This window comes from Siphateles boraxobius, unplaced genomic scaffold, assembly GCF_051911475.1.
Source record: "Siphateles boraxobius isolate OS27281-9 unplaced genomic scaffold, OSU_SipBor_1 6, whole genome shotgun sequence".
Taxonomy (NCBI): domain Eukaryota; kingdom Metazoa; phylum Chordata; class Actinopteri; order Cypriniformes; family Leuciscidae; genus Siphateles; species Siphateles boraxobius.
In genome coordinates this window covers 36,475,794-36,497,500 of record NW_027509186.1, presented here as the reverse complement: position 1 = coordinate 36,497,500, position 21,707 = coordinate 36,475,794, and the positions used below count along the sequence as shown (strand labels likewise).

General features: G+C 44.5%; 2 protein-coding genes across 6 annotated transcripts in view; both read left to right on the top strand.

Annotated features, from left to right (window-relative positions):
- The window catches only part of LOC143715301 (NACHT, LRR and PYD domains-containing protein 3-like), a 113,052-nt gene that overhangs the window by 37,892 nt on the left and 53,453 nt on the right, over nucleotides 1–21,707 (top strand). For all 5 annotated transcript variants that reach the window (XR_013195711.1, XM_077206991.1, XM_077206994.1 and 2 more), the window contains one exon: nucleotides 2,120–2,290. Coding sequence is in view for 4 of the 5 variants with exons in the window: in XM_077206991.1 (XP_077063106.1) it covers nucleotides 2,120–2,290 (171 nt within the window). In the remaining variant the exon portion in view is untranslated. The remainder of the gene's footprint in view (nucleotides 1–2,119; nucleotides 2,291–21,707) is intronic.
- Nucleotides 1–21,707, top strand: part of chordc1a (cysteine and histidine-rich domain (CHORD) containing 1a) — a 155,807-nt gene that overhangs the window by 96,197 nt on the left and 37,903 nt on the right. The window lies entirely within an intron of this gene.

The following is a 21,707-nucleotide window of genomic DNA, read 5'->3' as shown; positions in this document are numbered from 1 at the left end:
TATTTAATGCTCTCTCTTCATAGATACTTTCTATTCTTGGTTATGCAGTGCCTAACAATTTTTTTGCCATTGTTATGTGCCATTGTACACACACACATTCATTTCTATAGTACTAACAGAGCACTGTCGCTCTACACTGGCCAAGTGGGGACCTGAACGATGTTTACCTATAAAACAGGGGACTCCCATAGCCTACAATGGAACTGTGTGTGTGTGTGTGAACAGTGAAGTCTGTCTTCATTATGTAACTTGTGTGTATATATATATATATATATATATATATATATATATATATATATATACAGGGGTGATAGTTGAAAAAAATCCTGAGCCTGAACTTTTTTCCCTGGGACAGATGCGTAAGGGCGAGTTTATCCTCCGCTAATTTCTGACACAAAGTGATGAGCGATTGTTCTTCTAGTCTTCTTATATTGTTGTCATATATTTTTGTCATTATTTTTTGAGAATGCAAGACACACAAAAACACATGCCTATCTTCATAATTCTTGACTTCTAAAGTTTTTTGAATTCGACCCAAATCCTAAATTTCACTTGCACTGCACTGCAATGCAATGCAATTTCACAACCAAGTAAAATTTCCTTTATTTTTATTACCCATAATTTATACTTGTCCCGCAAGCTCATTCACACATTCCTTGCCCCCTATTTTTAACCACAGGCACAGTCAAGCAGACAGGATCCCAGAGACACATCCTCTACTCAAACAACACAGTGACAATACAATAACTATAAGACCTCTGCGATTCACTTCCTCCGACACAACATAGTCATATACTACATAGCTTATACGAGCAGTCCATTGTCATGCCTATAACAATGCGGTAACCATAAGCTAAACTTATGTGCAATATTCGCCATCCTTCCAGGCCCTCTTGGCGAAATCCACATAAAACTTATCCGTGCACATGCTTATCTTTTATCCGTCAAGGCCCTCTTAATAAGAAACACAGAAACCTGAATTTCCTATATCAGTATACTTAATGATAGCCTATATTATTAAACTCAATGATAACCTATATCATTATACTTAAATCTATAAAAAACTGATAAACTTTACCAGTAAATTCAAACTCTTGCTAATCATCCATCCAGGCACTCTTGATTTAGCAAACACAGATCCTTACATACGTACAACAAAACCTTTAGCGGCACATCAGCAGTACCAATATTCATACAATCTGCATCAGATTATATAAACACTGGCAAACACTAACGGGAGCTCCGCCGCGCTATAACACATTACTTGATATCGTCAACAACAATAGACAATTATTTATAGAATCAAAGATCCTCTTTTAAATTTTTGTAGTTCTTTAAACTTGGAGAAGCTTTTTAAAGGGTCTTACCACTCTGGCTCACTGGTGACAACACATACTTTTTTAAAAGCAAAAATTGCTCACCTCAAAGTACAGTGGCCACTGTTGTCTGTGTTGGTCACCAGTCTCACCTTTCGTGGTTCCTTCAGCTTCAAAACCCAAGTCCCATCTAGGGTGCCAAATGAAGTGGTTCTCAATCTTTGTGGAAAATAACTTCACAGATCTTTGATGCCAGAAATAATTAGACTTTATTTTCAAACGCCGTTCCGTTCCATAGAACAACGCTCTAATGCTCTGGCCCTCCGGCCTTCCAGCGCGCTCCCGAGTATATTTGGGTTCAGACTTTATACACACATCTTCTCCCATAGAAGGTAACACACCCTATAGATAGTTTTAGGTAAATATCTCATACCATGTGACTTCTCAGAATAGAATTGACATTCAGGGTATTTTTACAGACGGTCTTGCAGCTTTCAAAGTCACATAGACACTGTCCTATTAGAGGAAACTCATACATAATGGTGTATTCTTATATAGCTAAATTACTTAGTTTCTAAATAATAAAATCTTCAACAAGTGCAAATAAGATATTATTTTTCCAGATGGATTGATACTTTAGATTTTTTATTTTCATGTTTTGTGACATTTTGGATCTCAATAATGATCCATCAAACATATTAATTTGTCCTTTAAGTTTGAACTTTCTCTTTAATAATGGATTCACTGCTAAACTGATCTGATCTGAACTGAGAGAGTGAAGTGTGTGTCATTGTTCTCTACAGGTTGAGTAATTGTGATCTCACACATGAAGGTTTTGCTGCTCTGACTTCAGCTCTGAGATCAAACCCTGAACACCTGAGAGAACTGGATCTGTCTGGGAATAAAATGGGAAAATCAGTGAATCTGCTGTCTGATGTACTACAGAATCCTCACTGTAAACTGGAGAAACTGTGGTAAGATCATATTTGAGTCTCAAACATGAATCACAATGTAAAGGATATTTAAAGTGTTCAGCCTCTTTCTGCTGCTGTGAGTTCAGATTATTGAGCTGTAAATGATTGAACACATGAGCTGATCCTCAATAGCATGACACTGAAGGATTGAGAGTCACACTGAAATACACACTTTCACACACAATCAACATTTTAGTCTCTTGAATTTAAACAGACTCGAGCTCAACACTGTCAGAAATGAGAAATGAAGAACATACTGGATTCATTCTTACTGTTAATTATGTTCATCTTTCTGCATTGACTCTTTCTAAAGTATTGTTTTTAATTTTGTAAAATGAAAGCACACACACACACACACACACACCAATTTATTACTCCATACATATTACATACAGATCTAAGTAACAGCAAAACTATGTAGTGAATAGTGTAATTTAAAGGATTAGTTCACCCAAAAATGGAAATTCTGTCAGTAATTACTCACATTCGTGTTTTTCAATCCCGTAAGACTTTTGTTCATCTTCTGAACACAAATTAAGCTATTTTTGATGAAATCTGAGTGCTGGCTCACTCCTCCATAGGCTGCAAGGTAATTGATATCTGCCATCCCAGAAAAGTTAGTAAAGACATTGTTAAAATAGTCCAAGTGACTACAGTGGCTCAACCTTAAGTTTATCAAGCAACGAGAATACTTTTTGATCGCAAAAAAACACAAAAATAACGACTTTATTCACCTATTAATTTTCTTCTGTGTGGGCCTCTGAAGTCATCATCATCATCATCATCAAAGCTTTATTAAGGACACATATGGTCCAACAACAAACAGTTACAAAAACATAAACAAGTAAAATATAAATACAGAGATAGAAAAAAAAAATACAAAGCACATTATCACATGTTTACATATAGACTAAAACACCAATGGTTCCACATACTAGGGGAGAACCTGACTGAACTTAGGGCCGGATTCGTTAATGTTGAAATTATGCTGTTTGCAGAATCTAATAACCTACACGTACATCTGTACATGAGATTGCGCAAAACTGCAGAACAGGTGGGCACTCCAACACTGACAAACATTTGACTTGCACTACTCCACCGTGGCACCTGAAGCTGCAGCCTCATCCCATCATTATACGCTACAATGAGTTTCTTCATGGTGCTCTTTCTGTAGCGCTGCCACAAATGGGCAGTATACATCGGAGTGCAATATGCCCTAAAAAGTGCAATCTTTACAGATCCAGAGCACATACAAAATTTGCGAGTCAACGTATTAGCTTGTGCATATATAATACGACACTGTCTATAAATACCCCTATCATCAGACAGGTCTTCATTTATATAATGTCCCAAATATTTAGCCTCATCACATACCTTAAGGTCAAAACCAGACAGAGAAAAAATAGGAAATAACAGTTCCCTTTCGTTGTCACTCCGAGTTACGTCGGATGACGAGAAATGGGGTTTCGCTTAGAAAGCCTATCAACTTCGAGCATTACAAAACGAGCCAATGGCAAAGAAATGCCATGGGTCTGCGGAATTTGCATAGCGTATCTCCGCCCTGCCTCGTGGGTATAAAAGGAAGATGCTGGCAACATGCAGATATGTTTTCGCTTCGGAGCCAAGTTAATTCTTCGTTCCACAAGCCATCTCTGAACTGTCAGCTTTACAGACGAGCAAGATTCTCTGGTGTTGGTGTGACGGCGATCTCCCGGCGAGTGCGCACTTCCTGCTTATCTGTGCAGTGGTTTGCCAGTGAGTGTGTTTCTCCCCGGGCGCTTCAACACTCTCAGAGTTTCTTTTCTCTCACAAAAGAGCTTGCACGCGGCACGTCTTTTTAAAGATGCATCGCCCGTGCACTTCTGGTTGCTGGAGACTCGTTGCCGACTCTGATGGGCACGAGCGTTGCATAGTGTGTTTGGGCATTGATCATGCTAGAGCAGCGCTCGTGGATGACTCATGCTCTCACTGCGGGAACATGACCATTGCGACACTACGATCGAGACCCATTGATCTCGCAAGATTGAGAGTCCCCTCATCCACACCCCGATCTAGCGCCTCCTCGAGAGGCTCTACTTCGGCTGGTGGCCAGGGTGATCTGAGGGTGACGGTTTGGAACAAAGCGCCTACTATCCATCCGTGCCCAGCCGCACCCTCTCCAGTGTTGCAACCCGCGAGTGTTAAGGAGATTTCCACGGGACCATCTTCGGATGCCCCGCGGATTTCCTTTGGCGCTCCAGAGGAGGACACCATGTTTATCGCAGCATCACAAGGTGGGTCTGATTCTTTTGGAAGTGACGACTCGTCACAGCTGCCACCTTCCGGTGTGCATACGGATGTGCCCGAGTCTGATCCGGAGATGATGGCCATGCTTGCCCAGGCCGCAGCGAGCATCGGTTTAGAGTGGACCCTTCCACCCTGTCTGAGCGCTCGCGGTTGGATTATTGGTACTTGGGTAAGGCCGCGGACCCCGTCCACATCAAACCCCAATACCTTTCTTCCCGGATGTGCAAGATGAGATCTCGAAGTCCTGGAAGCCCCCATGTCTTCCCGTGACCGCTTGTTGATCCCATCCGCCTTTCCTCCCCTCGATGAGGCGGCTGCTCGTGGGTACACTGGGCTCCCCCTGGTTAAACGCTCTGTTGCGATGCAACTCCCTCAGAGCGCTTCTTCTCACGGTGAGCCTAAGCACCTATCCAAAGCCTGTAGATATTTGTCTACGCTAGTGGCGAAGTCTTACAGAGCGGCGGGACAGGCAGCCACCTCTTTGCATGCCATGGCCATTCTGCAGGTCTACCAGGCCCAGATGCTCAGGGACATGCACGAGGGTAGGACAGACCCAGGGCTCTTCAATGAGCTGCGCGCCGCCACCGACCTTCCTCTCCGAGCGACGAAGGTGACCGGACGCTCCCTTGGTTTGGTGATGTCCACAGCCGTGGTCCAGGAGAGACATCTTTGGCTGAACCTCGCTGATATGGGGGATGCAGAGCGGTCCCGGCTCCTCGACACTCCCATATCACAGGCCGGCCTTTTCGGTGGTGCAGTCAAGGATTTTGCCCAACAGTTCTCGACTGCCCAGAAACAGACTGAACCTATTAAGCACATTCTGCCCCGACGGCCCGCTGCTGCCTCCACACAGCCGACCGGGCAGAATACCCAGTCTGTTCGCCACCGAGGGTACCGCTATGCCGTCCACGTCCGGTCAGGTCATACCGCCTCGCTGCCCCACCGACAGGAAGTCTGTGGTTCGCATGACCCCTCTGGTACAGTTCTTGGGAGCCTGGCTAGAGCTTCCCAACCTGTCCCGCTGGGTCACGCGAACGATCAGGCTCGGCTACGCGATTCAGACTGATCGAGACTGTCCCTCCAGCCGAAATGAGGTCCGGCTTCTACAGCCCGTACTTCATTCTCCTGAAGAAAACCGGTGGGTTACGGCCAATCCTGGACCTGCGCGTGCTGAACCGCTCCCTGCACAGGCAGCCATTCAAGATGCTCACTGCCAAGTGCATTTTCGAATGTCTTCGGGCCCAGGATTTGTTTGCAGCGATCGACCTGAAGGACGCCTACTTTCATGTCTCCAATCTCCCTCGACACAGACCGTTCCTACGGTTTGCTTTCGAGGGGCAGGCATATCAGTACGTGGTTCTCCCATTCGGGTTAGCCCTGTCTCCTCGCGTCTTCACGAAGGTCGTCGAGGCAGCCCTTGTTCCCCTTCGGGAACATGTGATTCGCATCCTGAACTATCTCTACAACTGGCTGATCCTAGCTCACTCTCGAGGTCAGGTTTGCGAACACAGGGATCTAGTGCTCCGGCACCTGGCCCGTCTGGGCCTTCGGGTCAACTGGGAGAAGAGCAAACTTTGCCCCGTGCAAAGGATCTCTTTTCTCGGTATGGAAATCGACTCGGTCGCCATGTCCGCACAGCTTACGAGCGCGCGCAGTCACTGCAGACTTACCTGAGACAGTTCGAGGGCAAGAGTGTGGTTCCACTGAAATTATTTCAGAGGCTCCTGGGGCATATGGCATCTGCAGCCGCGGCAACACCGCTCGGATTGCTTCATATGAGACCGCTTCAGCTTTGGCTTCGCGACCGAGTCCCCGAGGTGAGCATGGCATCACGGCACCCTCCGAGTACCATTTACTCCGACCTGCCATCAGACCTTCACCCCGTGGGCGAACCTCAGTTAACTACGGGCCGGAGTGCCTCTGGAACGAGCTTCGCGGCATGTTGTTGTTACGACAGATGACTACACTACGGGCTGGGGCGCCATGTGCAATGGACGTGCTGCCGCGGGCTCCTGGATAGCACCCCAGCGCCTATGGCACATCAATTGCCTCAAGTTGCTGGCTGTACGTTTTGCTCTGCGCCGCTTCCGGGCCGTGCTCAAGGGTCAACACGTACTAGTCTGATCAGACAATACCGCCACTGTAGCGTACATCAACCGTCAAGGTGGTCTGCGCTCCCACCGTATGTCGCAACTCGCCCGCCACTGTAGCGTATCTGGACAGATTCACATGCCTTAATCCCTCTGAGTTTTTGGAAAGCTTTTAACCTTTGGGTTGGGCCCCGTAAGTCAGGCCTTGCCCCACAGAGTCTGAGTCCTAATTGCCCCACTGACACGTTTGTGGCAAACGCGAGAGGAAAACCAACATCTATAAACTCGGACCCGAGCTTCAAAAAGATCAGTATCTCCTAACCCCTCCTTTGCTGCGGAGAAAGGAATGCCATGTGGCGAAAAGGCAGCTCCTTCCACCACACACACACATAAAGCTTAAATAATTTCCTCATATAAGACTTTACCAAGATATATTCAATATGTTTTTATGCTTGCCTGTTTGCCCATGTCATATTGAGATAACCATAATTTTATCATAGTATTAAATGAACTATAAATTCTTGTATTAAGCATTTAGATATATGTGTGTCTTTTTAGTATGTGTGTATGCCTTATTTGATATCGTTGTGATCCCCTCGACCGAACTGAGTTGGTCACGTACAGGAGAATACAGTAAAATGTATTATTCTATGTGCAACAGCTTTCTGCTTAAGAAATGCATCTTTTAACACCGGTCATAAACCATGCAAACGAGTCATCCGACAGGACAAAGAAAAATCTTTTCCCGCTCAAAGAACTCCAAGCTGATTCGTAAGTTCACCCAGGAGAGGCGTGAACTGAGCTTCCTTAAAACACAGCGCTATGGATTCATTGGCGTTCTAGTTCTAGTTTGCCTCTTCAGCTTCGTGCTAGTCCCATCTTTCCTTTTGTCTTCGTTTCTTTTGTTTGTTTCTTTCTTCAAGTTTTTATTTTCCATTTTTGGATTCTCCTTTGTTCATTTCCACAGACGAGTGAAATGAACTTAGCCTGAATTAATTCTTTGGTAACTTTACGTTCATGGACATTCAAACCTGTGATGAAGCGCGCGCTACGGACCCATCGGCAGACCACGTGACGCCCCCCACGGGACGCCACACACACTCGCTTTCTTTGAAGCAACCACACAAAGAGCTATAAGTGCAAGTATCGTATTTTCACATCGAGATCTGAAAGCGGTTATGGTTGTTTGCCCACTTAGGGTGATTGTGTTTTCGGTGTTGTCTCTCAAAGGTTTACTGTCTGTAAGTTGCCATTCTGTGATCCTTCCGTGATCTCTCTCACCTTCTCCCTTTTCCTTTCACTTTCAATCTCTTTCATTGTTTGTTGTTTTATTGTATTGTATATACATTGTATTCCATGTAATCGTAGTCACCAATATACGTAGTATTTTCTTTATTAAAACCATATACACTCATTTATTGATTCTGTTTGTGCTCATATCGAAGTCCCTTTAATGTTCGATCGAAGCTACACGCCTTACAAGTTGTATACTTAAATAGTATTTTATTTTATAGAACGAGAAAGCTGTCTTTCATGGCCAAGAAATGCCGCCTTTCTTTAAGTCTATAAATCGGATAACTCCTTTTGGTATTTGATAAAGATCATACGGTCAGTTCGCTGGACGAACAAACCATTCGATAACCAATTAATTCCATTAGGGGTTGTCCTGAGAATCGATCTATTCTAGACAATTAATATAGTAGTATTTAATTATAACACGTTGTGATTGAGTATTGATATAAAAATTGATCTAATTTTGCCTCCCTGTATGGATAATTGATTATAAATTCGTTGTATTGAATTGTCCATACAGACACGTTGGCGAAATATTCCCGTTAAGGGATAATTTTATAAAACTGTAGCAGATTCACTGATAACTCATAACCCATATGATCAATTATTGATTTTGAATTATTAATTATTGATTATACATTTCCCCATTTGAGCGCTGAAGCGCTACACCACCTCCTCTTATGGAGTCAGAAGCATCTGAGGTCGTTTCGTGCCATTTATATCCCCGGAGCTCTGAACTGTGCAGCCGACGAGCTCTCACGGTTTCAGCTCCTCCCGGGAGAATGGCGTCTCCATTCCCGGTCGGTTCTGCTGATTTGGGAGCAGTTCGGGGACGCACAGATGGATCTGTTTGCCACTCACGACTCGACCCATTGCGCCCAGTATTATTCCCTGACCGAGGGCACGCTCGGCACGGATGCTCTGGCGCACAGCTGGCCACAGGGCTGCAAATATGCGTTTCCCTCAGTGAGCCTTCTTGCGCAGACCTTGCGCAAGGTCAGGGAGGACGAGGAGCAGGTCATGCTGGTATGGCACCCTTTTCCCGATCTTTGGAACGCCTAAAAGTCTATGTCGCCGCCATTGCCGCACAGCATGCCTTTGTTGAACGTAAGTCTTTGGGAAGGCACGACCTGATCGTCAGGTTCCTGAGAGGAGCGAGGAAACTGAATCCTCCTCGCCCTCCTCTCGTTCCCTCTTGGGACCTCTCAGTGGTGTTAACTGCCCTGCAGAGTGCTCCCTTTGAGCCTCTGCAATCAGTGGAGCTTAAGTTCCTGTCAATGAACACAGCGCTCCTGGTTGCACTGGCCTCCATCAAGAGGGTAGGGGACCTGCACGCATTCTCCGTTGACTAACCGTGCCTGGAATTTGGGCCGGCTTACTCTCACGTGATCCTGAGACCCCGGCTCGGATATGTGCCCAAGGTTCCTACCATTTCCTTCCGGGACCAGGTGGTGAACCTGCAAGCGCTGCCCCTGGAGGAGGCAGACCCAGCCTTGGCACTGCTCTGTCCAGTAGGCGCTCTCCGCGCCTATGTAGACAGGACGCAGTGTTTCAGGACCTCAGACCAGCTCTTTGTCTGTTATGGTGGGAAGCTGAAGGGAAAGGCTCTCTCCAAGCAGAGGTTGTCTCACTGGATAGTGGACGCCATTGCTTTGGCTTACCAGCGGCAAGGTTGACCTTGCCCCTTTGGTGTGACTGCCCACTCCACCCGGAGTGTGGCGTCCTCTTGGGCTCTAGCGCATGGCGCCTCGCTAACAGACATCTGCAGAGCTGCAGGCTGGGCAAAACCTAACAAATTTGACTCATTCTACAATCTTCGAGTGGAGCCTGTGTCCAACTAGCTTCAACTAGTTAGTACTGGACCCGCTCAGTTGTCTTCGCTTGCTCACCATTCCACTCCACGGACTGGATACGTGCGATATTCCCCTCAGGTGAGCTTCCCCGAGAGCCCTGAGTTCCTCCAGCACTGCTGACGTCGCGCCAGTGTCTATTGCCTGCGTGTCGGCTAGGTGCCTCCCGTGTGCATGGTCCCTCCCCTGAGTGACCCCCACATGTGTATTTCCACTGTAAGCCTCTCTGAGCGTGTGTCTTTCCCTTAGCAAGTCAACTTGCCACCCCTGGGGTTGAACCTCCAGCTGGACACCTCAGTGTTCATCATATGCATCCCTCCGGGTCATATGTGTATTCTCTAAGTCCCCCCCTCTGGGTTGGCAATAATTGCGTATTTCCCCTAAAACCATGGGATATGCTCCCCAGTGTACCTTGGTATTCCTGTGCTAAATAGGAGTCCTTCGTCCATGCCAGTCTCACGACAGGGATCTCAGATTTACGCAGGGCACTGGAAGCAGCCGAGAAGGTGGCGTGATTAGACTGGTAACCCCATTCATCGTCATCCGACGTAACTTGGAGTGACAACGAAAGGGAATGTCTTCCTGCCACTTTCCGCTCTACCGCGGGACCACCTGTAGCTCAGTCTTGGCTCCTCAGCAAAGAAACATATCTGCATGTTGCCAGCGTCTTCCATTTATACCCACGAGGTAGGGCGGAGATACGCTATGCAAATTCCGCAGACCCATGGCATTTCTTTGCCATTGGCTCGTTTTGTAATACTCAAAAAATAATACCCTTTTATTTACAGGGCCAAACTGGACTTAATATTAGCTTAAATCTTTAAACAATATAAATACAAGTAACATATGGTAATAATAAATAAACCAATAAAAAATAAAAATTCACGGGAGTCTCCCGCATATTGATAACGGCTCCCTGATGCCCGCAAATTAGTTAAAATCTCCCGGAATCTAGAGTGAGTGAGCAAGAGCGCGCATGCTGTGCTCCAAACTGTATAGCGCACGCCCGGCGGAGAGGGAGAGAGCGAGAGCGAGAGACCTTGCGTGTGTGCGCCTCTTGACACAGAGAGTCAGGCACCGAAATCAGGCACAGAAATTTTCTTTCTTATTCGGTCTGGTTACTACCGTTTACATCAGAACCGGTTCGCTATTGGCAACGTGTTTCGGTACCCAACCCTAGTCAGGATAAACTGTTCCAACTTATCCAGAAAGGTCCTCTCCAAGACCTTGGATAGAATACTGGCTAGTGGTATAGGCCTGTAATTATCCATACTATTTATTTTGCCAGCTTTATCTTTAATAATAGGCACTAACATCACAGATAAAATAGACTCAGGTAAAATACCATGGACTAAAACCCCAGTAAAACATATTGCAAGAAGAGGACAGAGTTTTCTACTCCCAAATTTGAAATGTTCAGCAGATATCTTATCCATACCACATGCCTTAGTATCTTTTAACATCATAACTGCATCATAGACTTCTTTTGGGGAAACAGTCACATCTTCATGGTTGTCAATATTACCTACTGCAAACAAATTACTTTTTTACACAGTTGAACAGCCCATAATGATGTTTTTGCCATAACTGAGTAATTTCCTCTTGACCGCTTATACCATCAATATTCGTTGGCAAAGATCTTTTTCAGTTATTTATTCTTTTGATTTCTTTCCAGATATCATTTGGATTCTTTTTTGCAGTTTCCTTGCAAGTGAGTCCTCATTGTGTTCTCATTCCTCTTTATAAATCATAGGGCATATTTAAACTGTGCATTTTGCCTGCTTCTTATATTCAAATAAGGGACCCTGTTTATGTCTACCTGACTCAGCCCAAGCTTTAAAAGCCCCTCTAGCCTCCGCATGGAACTCTTCGACATATTCATTCCAACCTGGCTTGGCTTTATACATCTTGGTCTTATATAGAGGGCTGCTTGAGGCCAGAAGGGACTCCACAATACTATCATACAAGGAGACCAACTCAATACCATGTTGTTGGTTCTTACAATTAATATCACAACATGCAGCCGCATCTTTTGGTAAGTCAATATTGCTTAACATGTCAGACTGACCACAATATACTTCAAGATCCTCCTCTGTTAATTTAGACCAGTATATCATTATTCACAGACAAAAGAGTAGGTAAATTGCCCTGATTTATAACTAGAGAAAAGGGCACATGATCAGTAGTGGCAAATTCATAATTAATCCTCATAGTCTCTATGGAGTCATGTGCATCAGCCGTACAGATGCAGTGATCTAACCATGAAGTTGTGTGCCACGCCTCACTGATGTAAGTGTAGCTATTATCAGGTAAATGGACTTTGCTAGAGAGAATCAAACCATTATCAGATCAAAACTGCATTAAATGATTGGCAAATAAGGAGCTACCATCAGAAACATCAGCATTCATATCACCCATAATAAAAAAGCAAGTAGAAACATTATCTTGAATAAAAGACATGACACATGCCAACCTGTTAAGATATTCATCTTCATTCTGGGAACTCTCAAAGGGTGTATAAATGTTCAGAATGATGAATTATTTTCCACCATAACTATACTCAATTCCTATAGCCCAATCAACATCCAGTCTGACCACTTCAACAAGCTGATCGAACTTTTTGTGCCTTAATACGGCAACACCGCCAGGTATTCTGCCATGAACTATTCCAGCGCTCAAGTCAGTGGTAGATTCACTCGCACCATAAAAGTCTTTATGAAGGAAGTTCAGTCTTTCCAAATACTGCTTCGCTAAAAAGGTCTCTTGAACACACAGTACGTCACGTCTCCAGAAGTTTATCCACCACAAAGCGGCTAGAATTATCTGCCTCACTATGCCCAACGCGCAAACCTCGTGCATATAAGACACGATATTGATATTCATTTATTTTGGTTTATCCCGGGCACCAGCACGGCTTTTGTTCTCATTTGGAGCTACAAGTGTAATATCAGACACTACGCGCTGCTGTTGCAGGTCTTCTGATCTGTGGCCCACACTGTCACTGTTAACTTGGGGTCTGCGAGCCTCAAAATATCGGCGGACATTAATCCCCGCCGGCCAAAGTTGTGATTCGTACATATCTGCTACTTAATTACACTCAGCAGTGACATGAATCGAGTCAAATCTTTTGTCGGTTAAGTCGATCTTTCGACATGTCACCATTTCGCCTAATCTTTCAGACAGGTACGAGCAGAGAGTATCAGCATCAAGACTAGAAGAGAATCTGGTAGCAAACACACTCACCAGCTTGGTTTTGACCAATGGAATGTTGCTCATGGTGCCAGTACCAATTATTCCCATTTTCTTCCGCTGCTTCCGTTTCGAACGAGCCTCCACAGCACCTATATTGGGCTGCCCGGCTGCTTTTATAGGCTTATGAGGCTTGCATACCATTTTCCCCACAACAGTGCTCCATGCCGGGACTGTGGCAGAGGGCTCGGAGCCTCTCCCTTAAACTGGCGAGCAGACGCCGCTGGCTCCTGAAACTCTCTCTCCTGATACGACACAGCAGGTGACACCGCACCTGCCCCCTGTACCCGGCCAGGGGGTTCGCGGAGCTTCTCAATAGCCGTTACCCGGCGATCCATTACTGCTGTAGCTGCCCCCAAGTTCTCACTCACGCTGGCCTGAGCTTCCATGGCCTCTCTATTAAATTAAAAACTTCCTGGCTCAGCTGTTCCACTCGACTGAGTAGCGCCGACGCATCCATGTTGCCAAATCCGACAGTCCTTAATGTTATCAATGTCCTTCTGAGAGCCTTTATGTTTGATGCAGTGTACCGAAGTCGTACACATTTCAAACAACAGTCGCTTGGAATCAGAGCATATGAGCGGAGTGGAGCGGTGAGAATCTCAGCTCCTCTCTCAGGAAACGGTTCATCCCTCCGCTCCACTGCGCAAAGTCACATCAGGCCGCTCTGCTCATTATCGCTCAGCGCTCAACGCAGTTTGCTTCGCGCTCCACTCGAATCGCCCCCCCCGGTCGCTCCAAAAAATGAAAAAAATCTGCATGTATTTCACTTTTACCACAGCCTTACCTCCCAAAGAACTAAAGAGCAACAACAACATTTTCCAAATAGAAATGTTTTATTTCAAATTACATATTAGGCCTAGCCTATGTAAGAAGGAATATAGCCTATACACAAAAAGTCCTGTAAAATTAAACGAATAAATGGGCCAAATAATATAAATAAAAATTATATAAACAAAAATATACATAAAAGTTTTAAAAGTAAATTAACTATTAGGCCAGAATTTTGGTAACTGAACTTTTGCGCAATGTGCACGATTAAAATTAAAATTGGCTTATATCCATTGTACACACACACTGCTGTAAAATTAAACGAATAGATGTGCCTAATAATATAAAGAAAAATTATATATAAAAAAAATATAAAAATAGATATACATAAACGTTTTAAAAGTAAATGAACTATCAGGCCAAAATTATTTTAACTGAACTCTTGCGCAGAGTGCACGTGGATTACAATTTAAATTGGCTTATGTTGTCAAACTTAAATTATCAACAGCTCAGCAAGCATAAATTTATAAATTCTTTGGCGTAGGCCCCGTCCTTAGCGAGCAATGCGAGGGTAGCCGAGTCTGCATGTCCTGCCTGAATTTCTATTCGGAAAGACTCGGGAGATAAATTGAATAACAAGCGTATTTATTAACAGCTCAGCAAGCACAAATTCATAAAGTTCTTTGGCGTAGGCCCCGTCCTTAGCCAGCAATGCGAGGGTAGCCGAGTCTGCATGTCCTGCCTGAAGAAGAAGGCAGGGGCGCAGCCGACCCCCAAAGAAAGGTGGAGGAATAATTCCTCCAGGACGGAGCCCGCCCCCAAAGAACAAGTATACCCACCAGTCGTGGATCCTGCAGTTCCTGAAACGAGAAGAAAAGAAAATTAAATTAAAATAAACGTGATAAAAGCAAATCATTGGATTTGTTTTTTTGTAATAAAATTAGTAAATGGTTAAGATGGCCATCTATAGGCATGGCCACAATGGACCATTAGCCGCGATGGGCCGCACATAGACATAGTGTGATAGATGATGAAGAGACGGGTCATATGGACCGCACATAGAAGCCATAATAGTGCAAGGTCGAATGACCACATAGAGACGAGGCCACGATGGACCACTTGACCACGATGAGTCGCACATGAAAGCCGTTGAGGCGCCGGTCATGATAGACCACATAAACAGAAGGTCATGCTTGACTGTAATAGTGGCCGTAATAGACCACACATAAGCGAGGCCGCGATGGACCAACATACCTCAATGGGCACACACAGACAAGCCACGATGGCCACACGGCCATGATAGACCACGCATAAGCAAGGCCACGATGGCAGCTAGACCACGATGGGCCACACACACACAGGATAGGCCACGATAGACCACAAAAAACCAAGGCCGCGATGGACCACAGGCCATGATGGCCGCATATAGGACAAGGCCACAGTAGGCCACTTGGCCATGGGAGACCACAAAGACGAGACTGCTTAGGAGCCACAACGGCCGCTTAAGCCACACAAAGACGAAAACAATAAGACAGGGCTACTAAGCCACACAGAACCAAGGCCACGATGGACCACAGACCACGATGGGCCACACATAGGACAAGGCCACAATAGGCCACATGGCCATGATAGACCACATGAAACGAAGGCCGCGATGGACCACAGACCACGAATGGCCACACATAGGACAAGGCTGCAATAGGCCACAGAGCCGCTAAAGGCCACACATAGACGAGCTAAACATAGACACAGCCATAAAGCCACATGAAACCAAGACCTCTAGAGGTCACTAGACCACGATGGGCCTTGGAGGACAAGGCCACAGTAGGCCACGCCGCCATGGGAGACCACAAAGACGAGACCGCTTAGGAGTCACAACGGCCGCTAATGTCACACGAAAGACAAGTTTCATGAGACAAGGCCGCTAGGCCGCACGAACCGGCCACGATGGACCGCGAGGACAAGGATCACACAAAGACGAGAGACAGGCTGAAGACAAGCCACGCGGACAGAACTGCAACACAGAGACAAACACAAATATGGCTTATCAGATAATGCGTATTAGAGCTACTGCTCAGTATTCATAGTACCACCACCAGTATTTGCATGAGGATTTACCTGGATTGTTATTGGAGAGCTTGCTGGGCTTCGAGGATGATTTCGAATCAGTTCTTATATAGCATAGGTTCTCAAAGTGCGGCCCGCGGGCCAATGGCGGCCCGCCAAAACATTTCTTGCGGCCCGCGAAAACATCTGATAACATCTGTAAAACTGTACATTGCTTTGAAAAAATTTATATCTCCGTTTAGTGGTGTTTAGCGGCATCTATAGGCATAAGCGGTAATTACATGGTCCGACCGACCGATCGCACTTGACCTCACTCCCAAGGCCATCATCGGAACAGTTGTCTACACAGGAACAGGAATCGTGGCCAACCGAAACCAGCACCACAAATCCCATTGCAATTTAAAAGGGTATGTTGACCAAGTAATCAATATTCAGTGTGACTTAATATCAAGCTTATTAATAGCCGCGTTTCCATTACCTTTTAAAATATTTGCGGGCACGAACACTTGCATTTTCCTATCAACAGTGGAAACAACTTAAAATAGTCTATTATTTCTGGTCATACAGAAAATAATAATGCATTATTCGAAACTACTTTTATTTGTGTAAACTCATAATAACAAGAAAACGTTGTGCTTTTGTAAAATAAAAAAACAAAACAATCAGTAGGCTACGCGCTTTCATGATCTCCGTGAACTGGAGAGCGAGAACTGAAACAAAATGTAGGCTAAAGCTTGAAATGTCCACTTTTAAAAAAACAAACTCGAATCGAAAGCAAATAGCCTGATTATGTAATCCGTATGAAAGGTGCATTTCTCTCTAAAAGCGCATCTGCTTAACAGCGGAGATGGAGATATGTGTTGCGGGTCTTCAGAATCAGAGTCAGAGAGATCCATGTGCAGCTTTTTAGTGTTTTATTTATAATGCTGAGAAGGTAAAGCAGGGGATCATAAGACCAGAACGGGGTTCGATAGAACAGGCAAGGGTCAGTGCTGGCAGCGAGCAAACGAGGTCTTGATATGCTGGCAGAAGGTAGACAGGCAGCGGGCAGATCAGTATCGGTTATCCAGGCAATGGTCGAAGTAGGCAGGCAGCAAACTGGGGGAGTCTAGGAACAGAGACAAGGTCAAACCAGGTAGACAATTTCACAGGAGGTAAACGCTCAGAATTGATCACAATGGTAATGCAAAACTTCGCAAGGAACGAAGTGAGAGAGATGGCTATAAAGCCCAGGAGATGGGGAACAGCTGGAGGAGGTGATTAGAGTCAGAGCGGCTGTGAGAGATGAATGTAATGAAGGGAGTTAATATTCGGGCGAGGGCGCCCTCTGGTGACTAGAGAGGGAACTTCCAGAGTCTGGAATTGTGACAGATATGTTTTTAGCCGACACTTAGAAAACAATAGTTTATTAATAAACTATTAAACTGCCTCGCTGTTTTATCAGACGCATTAGCCGATAACTCACCTATAAATAACCTTTCTGTGGGCTGTGGTTCCAGAGACAGGCTATGGCTCTTCTCATTCATCACCGCGGGAAAAATATAAATTCCAGGTTCTAATTTGGCCTTAGAAAACCAGTAAAATCGACATGTTTTCCATATTAATTTGTGAATATTTAAAATGTTTAATAAAGGGGCAAAAAGTCATTTAAACAAAAATCTGAAAAAGTCTGTCGATATTTACTTTTTTTTTGCGCAGCAGTTGGTGTAGCCAGTTCAAATTAAAATTGTGTTCAACTTTGCGTTTTAAAAAGACAACAACCGTTCATTTTTCGTTTTTCAATTACGGGTTAAAAAAGATAGATAATATCGCAAAACATTTACGCAAATCTGCAATAATGGAAACGCGATTGACAAGCAATGATAGATATGAATGATGATGATGACTTGTTTGGTAAGCTTCTATTTTACGTTTCTTTCTCTCCCCCAAGTTTTGCCAGGTTTTGCCTCAGTTATGGATTAAAATGTGTTTATTGCAACTAATGTAAACTGTAGAGATGCAACCTGGTTATTAAAATTATTTCAAATGGAAGACCATCTGCCCATGATCTTAATAGACCTCTTTCGGCTGCTATAGTGGCTGCCCCAATTCTGACGGAGTGGCATGTATAGAGAGAGGGGGATAGACAGTAGCTTTTGATAACAGTAGTTAAAGGAGTCCTGAACCAGGCCTTAGAAAGTGCTCCGTTAGATAATATGAATAGAGGGGTGTAATATGAAGTTATAGTGCAGATTTTAGGACTTTTTTAAAACAGATGTGAAGGGACAAAATTGTTATTGATTTTGAAGTGTTAGGGTGACGCCGAAGCCTTGAGCATCATTCTTAGAGTGCTAAAGAAAGTAAAGAATTTACTCACGATTTAAGACCACGGGCAGGATTGAAATATAAAACTTCTGAACTGAAATCCCCCGGACACATGAAGCCGTAAAAGCAGATAAAACACGGCTTTTAGCAGAATATGCATGTATGGAAAGAGATCATAGCGGATAGAGATGATTAATATCGGTTAAAGAACGAGGTAATAGGTGGGCGTTTTTCTGGAAGTGCTAGGGGATTTAGCTAGGCCTTTGAGTAATAAGCGATGGAAGTTTGCAGTGAAAAGACTGGAGAATTAGGATTGATAACTTTGCGTAAGATTGAATACCTGCGAGCGAACTACGGATTAAGAAATTTAATTACGATTCAGGATAATTACTAATCAGGATGGGAATAGAGGAATCTGGAAGAAAAGCAAAACATTATAACTGAGACAAAGCAGAAGTATGAGCTTGAAGGGAGTCGTGCCTTCGTGAAGTACGGTCTAGCTGGATTAAGCAGATCATCTAATTTAGCATTTCTCTGTTAGAGGAAGGCAGGGTGATGGATCGGAGTTGACTGAAGGGCAAAGCCATCGGAAGCCTGAAATTAAAGCATGTAGCTAAGGCATTGCAGTGGCAAGGAAGGTGCGTGACCTTAGTTATAAAATTAAACTACTGACTGCCGGATAAAAATCTCAGAATATCATAAGCGTCTGACGAGAAGATCTGCCTTAATGATGGCAACCTTGCTTCGTTAGCACTAGCAACATAAAATGTTTAGCGACTACATCAAACCTCAAAAGACTCTGGCGACGGCTATAGGAAAATTTTCGTGAAGCGCAGATGAAACTTAGCTTGAGTGAACTTGGTAAATACATCTGGTCTTACTGATCCGGGTATCCGAATCTGAGGTCGAACGTGCACCCTTCGTCTAGCTGGATCGGGTCGCTTGAATTACTCACAGAGTGGGCCAGCGTTAACAGACAAGAGATAAATACCCTGCCTTGGGGAATGAACCTCATAGGGAATTTGGTGAACAAACAGAGAAGCATATAGGGCTTAGATTTTTTTTTTCCCTAACCAACTAATTTGACTTCTTGATACGATACTTACCTGAAGTAAGGTGACGGTGTCCCGTCAAGAGCTACTATCATTACCTCAATGATACTTGATGATCTGTTGTCTTTTGAGCGTAGAATACATCCCTCAGATGCACAGCATATACCCGACATGGCTCCCAAGTTGCTTTTTGTAGAAATGGTTTTATTCATGGCTGGGAGATCGCTAGCCACAACAACCAATTGAGTCTCTTGAATAGAACGATACATGAACATGTAAATCATACGATTGAGTAAAAACAATGTCACTCGAGTCTTCTTCGCTGTGATTAGATCCGGTGATTGGTTTGTTATGATAAAACTAATCATATGGCTGATAGTTTTACAGTGTTAAGCAATTTTGGCTAAGTATGTGTGGCCTTCTTAGGAGCATCCTTAGTCTGCATTTCTCTGTATATTTAATGTGGAAATACCCATCACACAAAATATTTCTATCACACATATCAGTGGATTAAAGTAGTCACCAGGAAAGATTGTGTTACATCGATTGTACGCCTTTTCTAATATTGTAGATCTAAATTTTATGTATTAAAGGACCTTAATAATATGAATTAATATGGTGTAAAATAGTTGTTTGTGAAATTTCAACACTTATGTAAATATGTCATTTACTTCTATTGAAGAGAAATCTACTACAGTATATGCATAACAGCCAATGGCCAACTTGCTCTCTTTTAGCTTGGCTTTTTTCCTTTTTCAGATATGGTCGTATTTTTACTTTTTTGTATATACACACAGATCATGATATTCATAACATGGTATGCCCCCTTAAAGTCTGCAATCATTGCTAGATGTTGAGAAGTCGAGATCTTCCCGCATCGGGAAGTGACTGGAAATTAACATATCTGTAAATGCCGAAGCAATAGGCCTTTATCGCATTTCCTGGTTTGGAACGTTCGAAATCGCCAAGCAGTGTACTCGCACTTCCGGTGGTTACTTAGTTACCAGATAAACTATGGCTGCCTCCTCTCGCCGGTGCTATTGCAGTGTACCGGGTTGTTCAACATCAAAACAAAGACAGCCATACCTTAGCTTCCATGACTTCCCAAAAGACGAACACCTCCGCAAGGCTTGGGTGAGATTGATAAGGAGGGACGAAGGTCCTTCGTTCCATATAAGTCGGGGTAGTACGTTTGTGTGCAGCTTGCACTTTGACGAGGAAAGCATTTACGTCTCGCAAAGCCGATTTTCGTGGAACAGCTGGGGGGAGACTCGTGTGCTTCGCCAGTCAGTTTTCGATCGGGTTAATGCGCGTTTTGAAGTAACGTTAGTTGAAGAGTTTCAGAATAGCGACTCTGCTATAGAGAACGCGGACGAACAGCCTACAGTTGCGGAGGATCAAGAACCCGCCAGTGATCACAATTACACCCGCGACTCCGCAGGTGGACTAGATGCTGATGCTGCTGCCGAAACCATCAGGCAACTGGAGGCTAAGGTCAGAAGTTTAGAAAGACAACTGAGTGACCTGTCATGCACACTAAACATCAACAGATACTGTGCCACTGATGAGGAATTCCGGTTCTACACCCGTTTTCAATCAGAGAAGGTGTTTTGGTCGTTTTGGGAATCGGTTGCCCCCTCAGCATCTAGGCTAGTCTACTGGAGCAGAGCTCAGAGGGCAAGCGATGTCATGGCATTGGAGAAACCGAGCCGAACCGGAGGCTGGCACTTGTGGATGAACTGTTTCTTTACTGCTGTCGAGTTGCCGTTGGTATGAAGGAGAAGATGATTGCCGACATATTTGGCATTAGTCTCACTACGGTGAGTAGAATAATAATTACATGGGCCAACTATCTATTCATTGTTTTGGGGTCAGTGCCAATCTGGATGACAAGGGAACAGGTGCAAGCAACAATCCCCCCAAAGTTTGCACAGTACTGCCCGAACGTGCGTTTTATTCTGGACTGCACAGAACTCAGATGTGAGGCACCATCATCACTTACCCTCCAGTCAGAAACATTCTCCTCCTACAAGAACACCAATACTTTCAAAGGTCTAATTGGCATTGCCCCATGTGGTATCACCTTTATCTCAAAGCTTTTCACAGGTTCAATATCAGATCGAGAAATTACACGCCAGTCAGGGATCCTCAGCCTGTTTGAGCACTTCCAGCTTATCATGGCTGATAAAGGCTTTGTCATTGACCAGATGCTGTCTGATGTTGGAGCAACCCTCATAATCCCCCCCTTCAAAAGAGGTACCAGGTTCAGCAAAGAGGACACAGAAAAAACCCAGAACATCGCCCGACTAAGAATCCTGGTGGAGAGAGCCATCAGAAGAGTGAAGGAATATCATATCTGGGACACAACCATTCCTTTGACCCTTTCAGGGTCCGTCAATCAGCTATGGGCAACTTGTTGCCTAATGTCCAACTACCATGGCCCTCTGGATGTGAA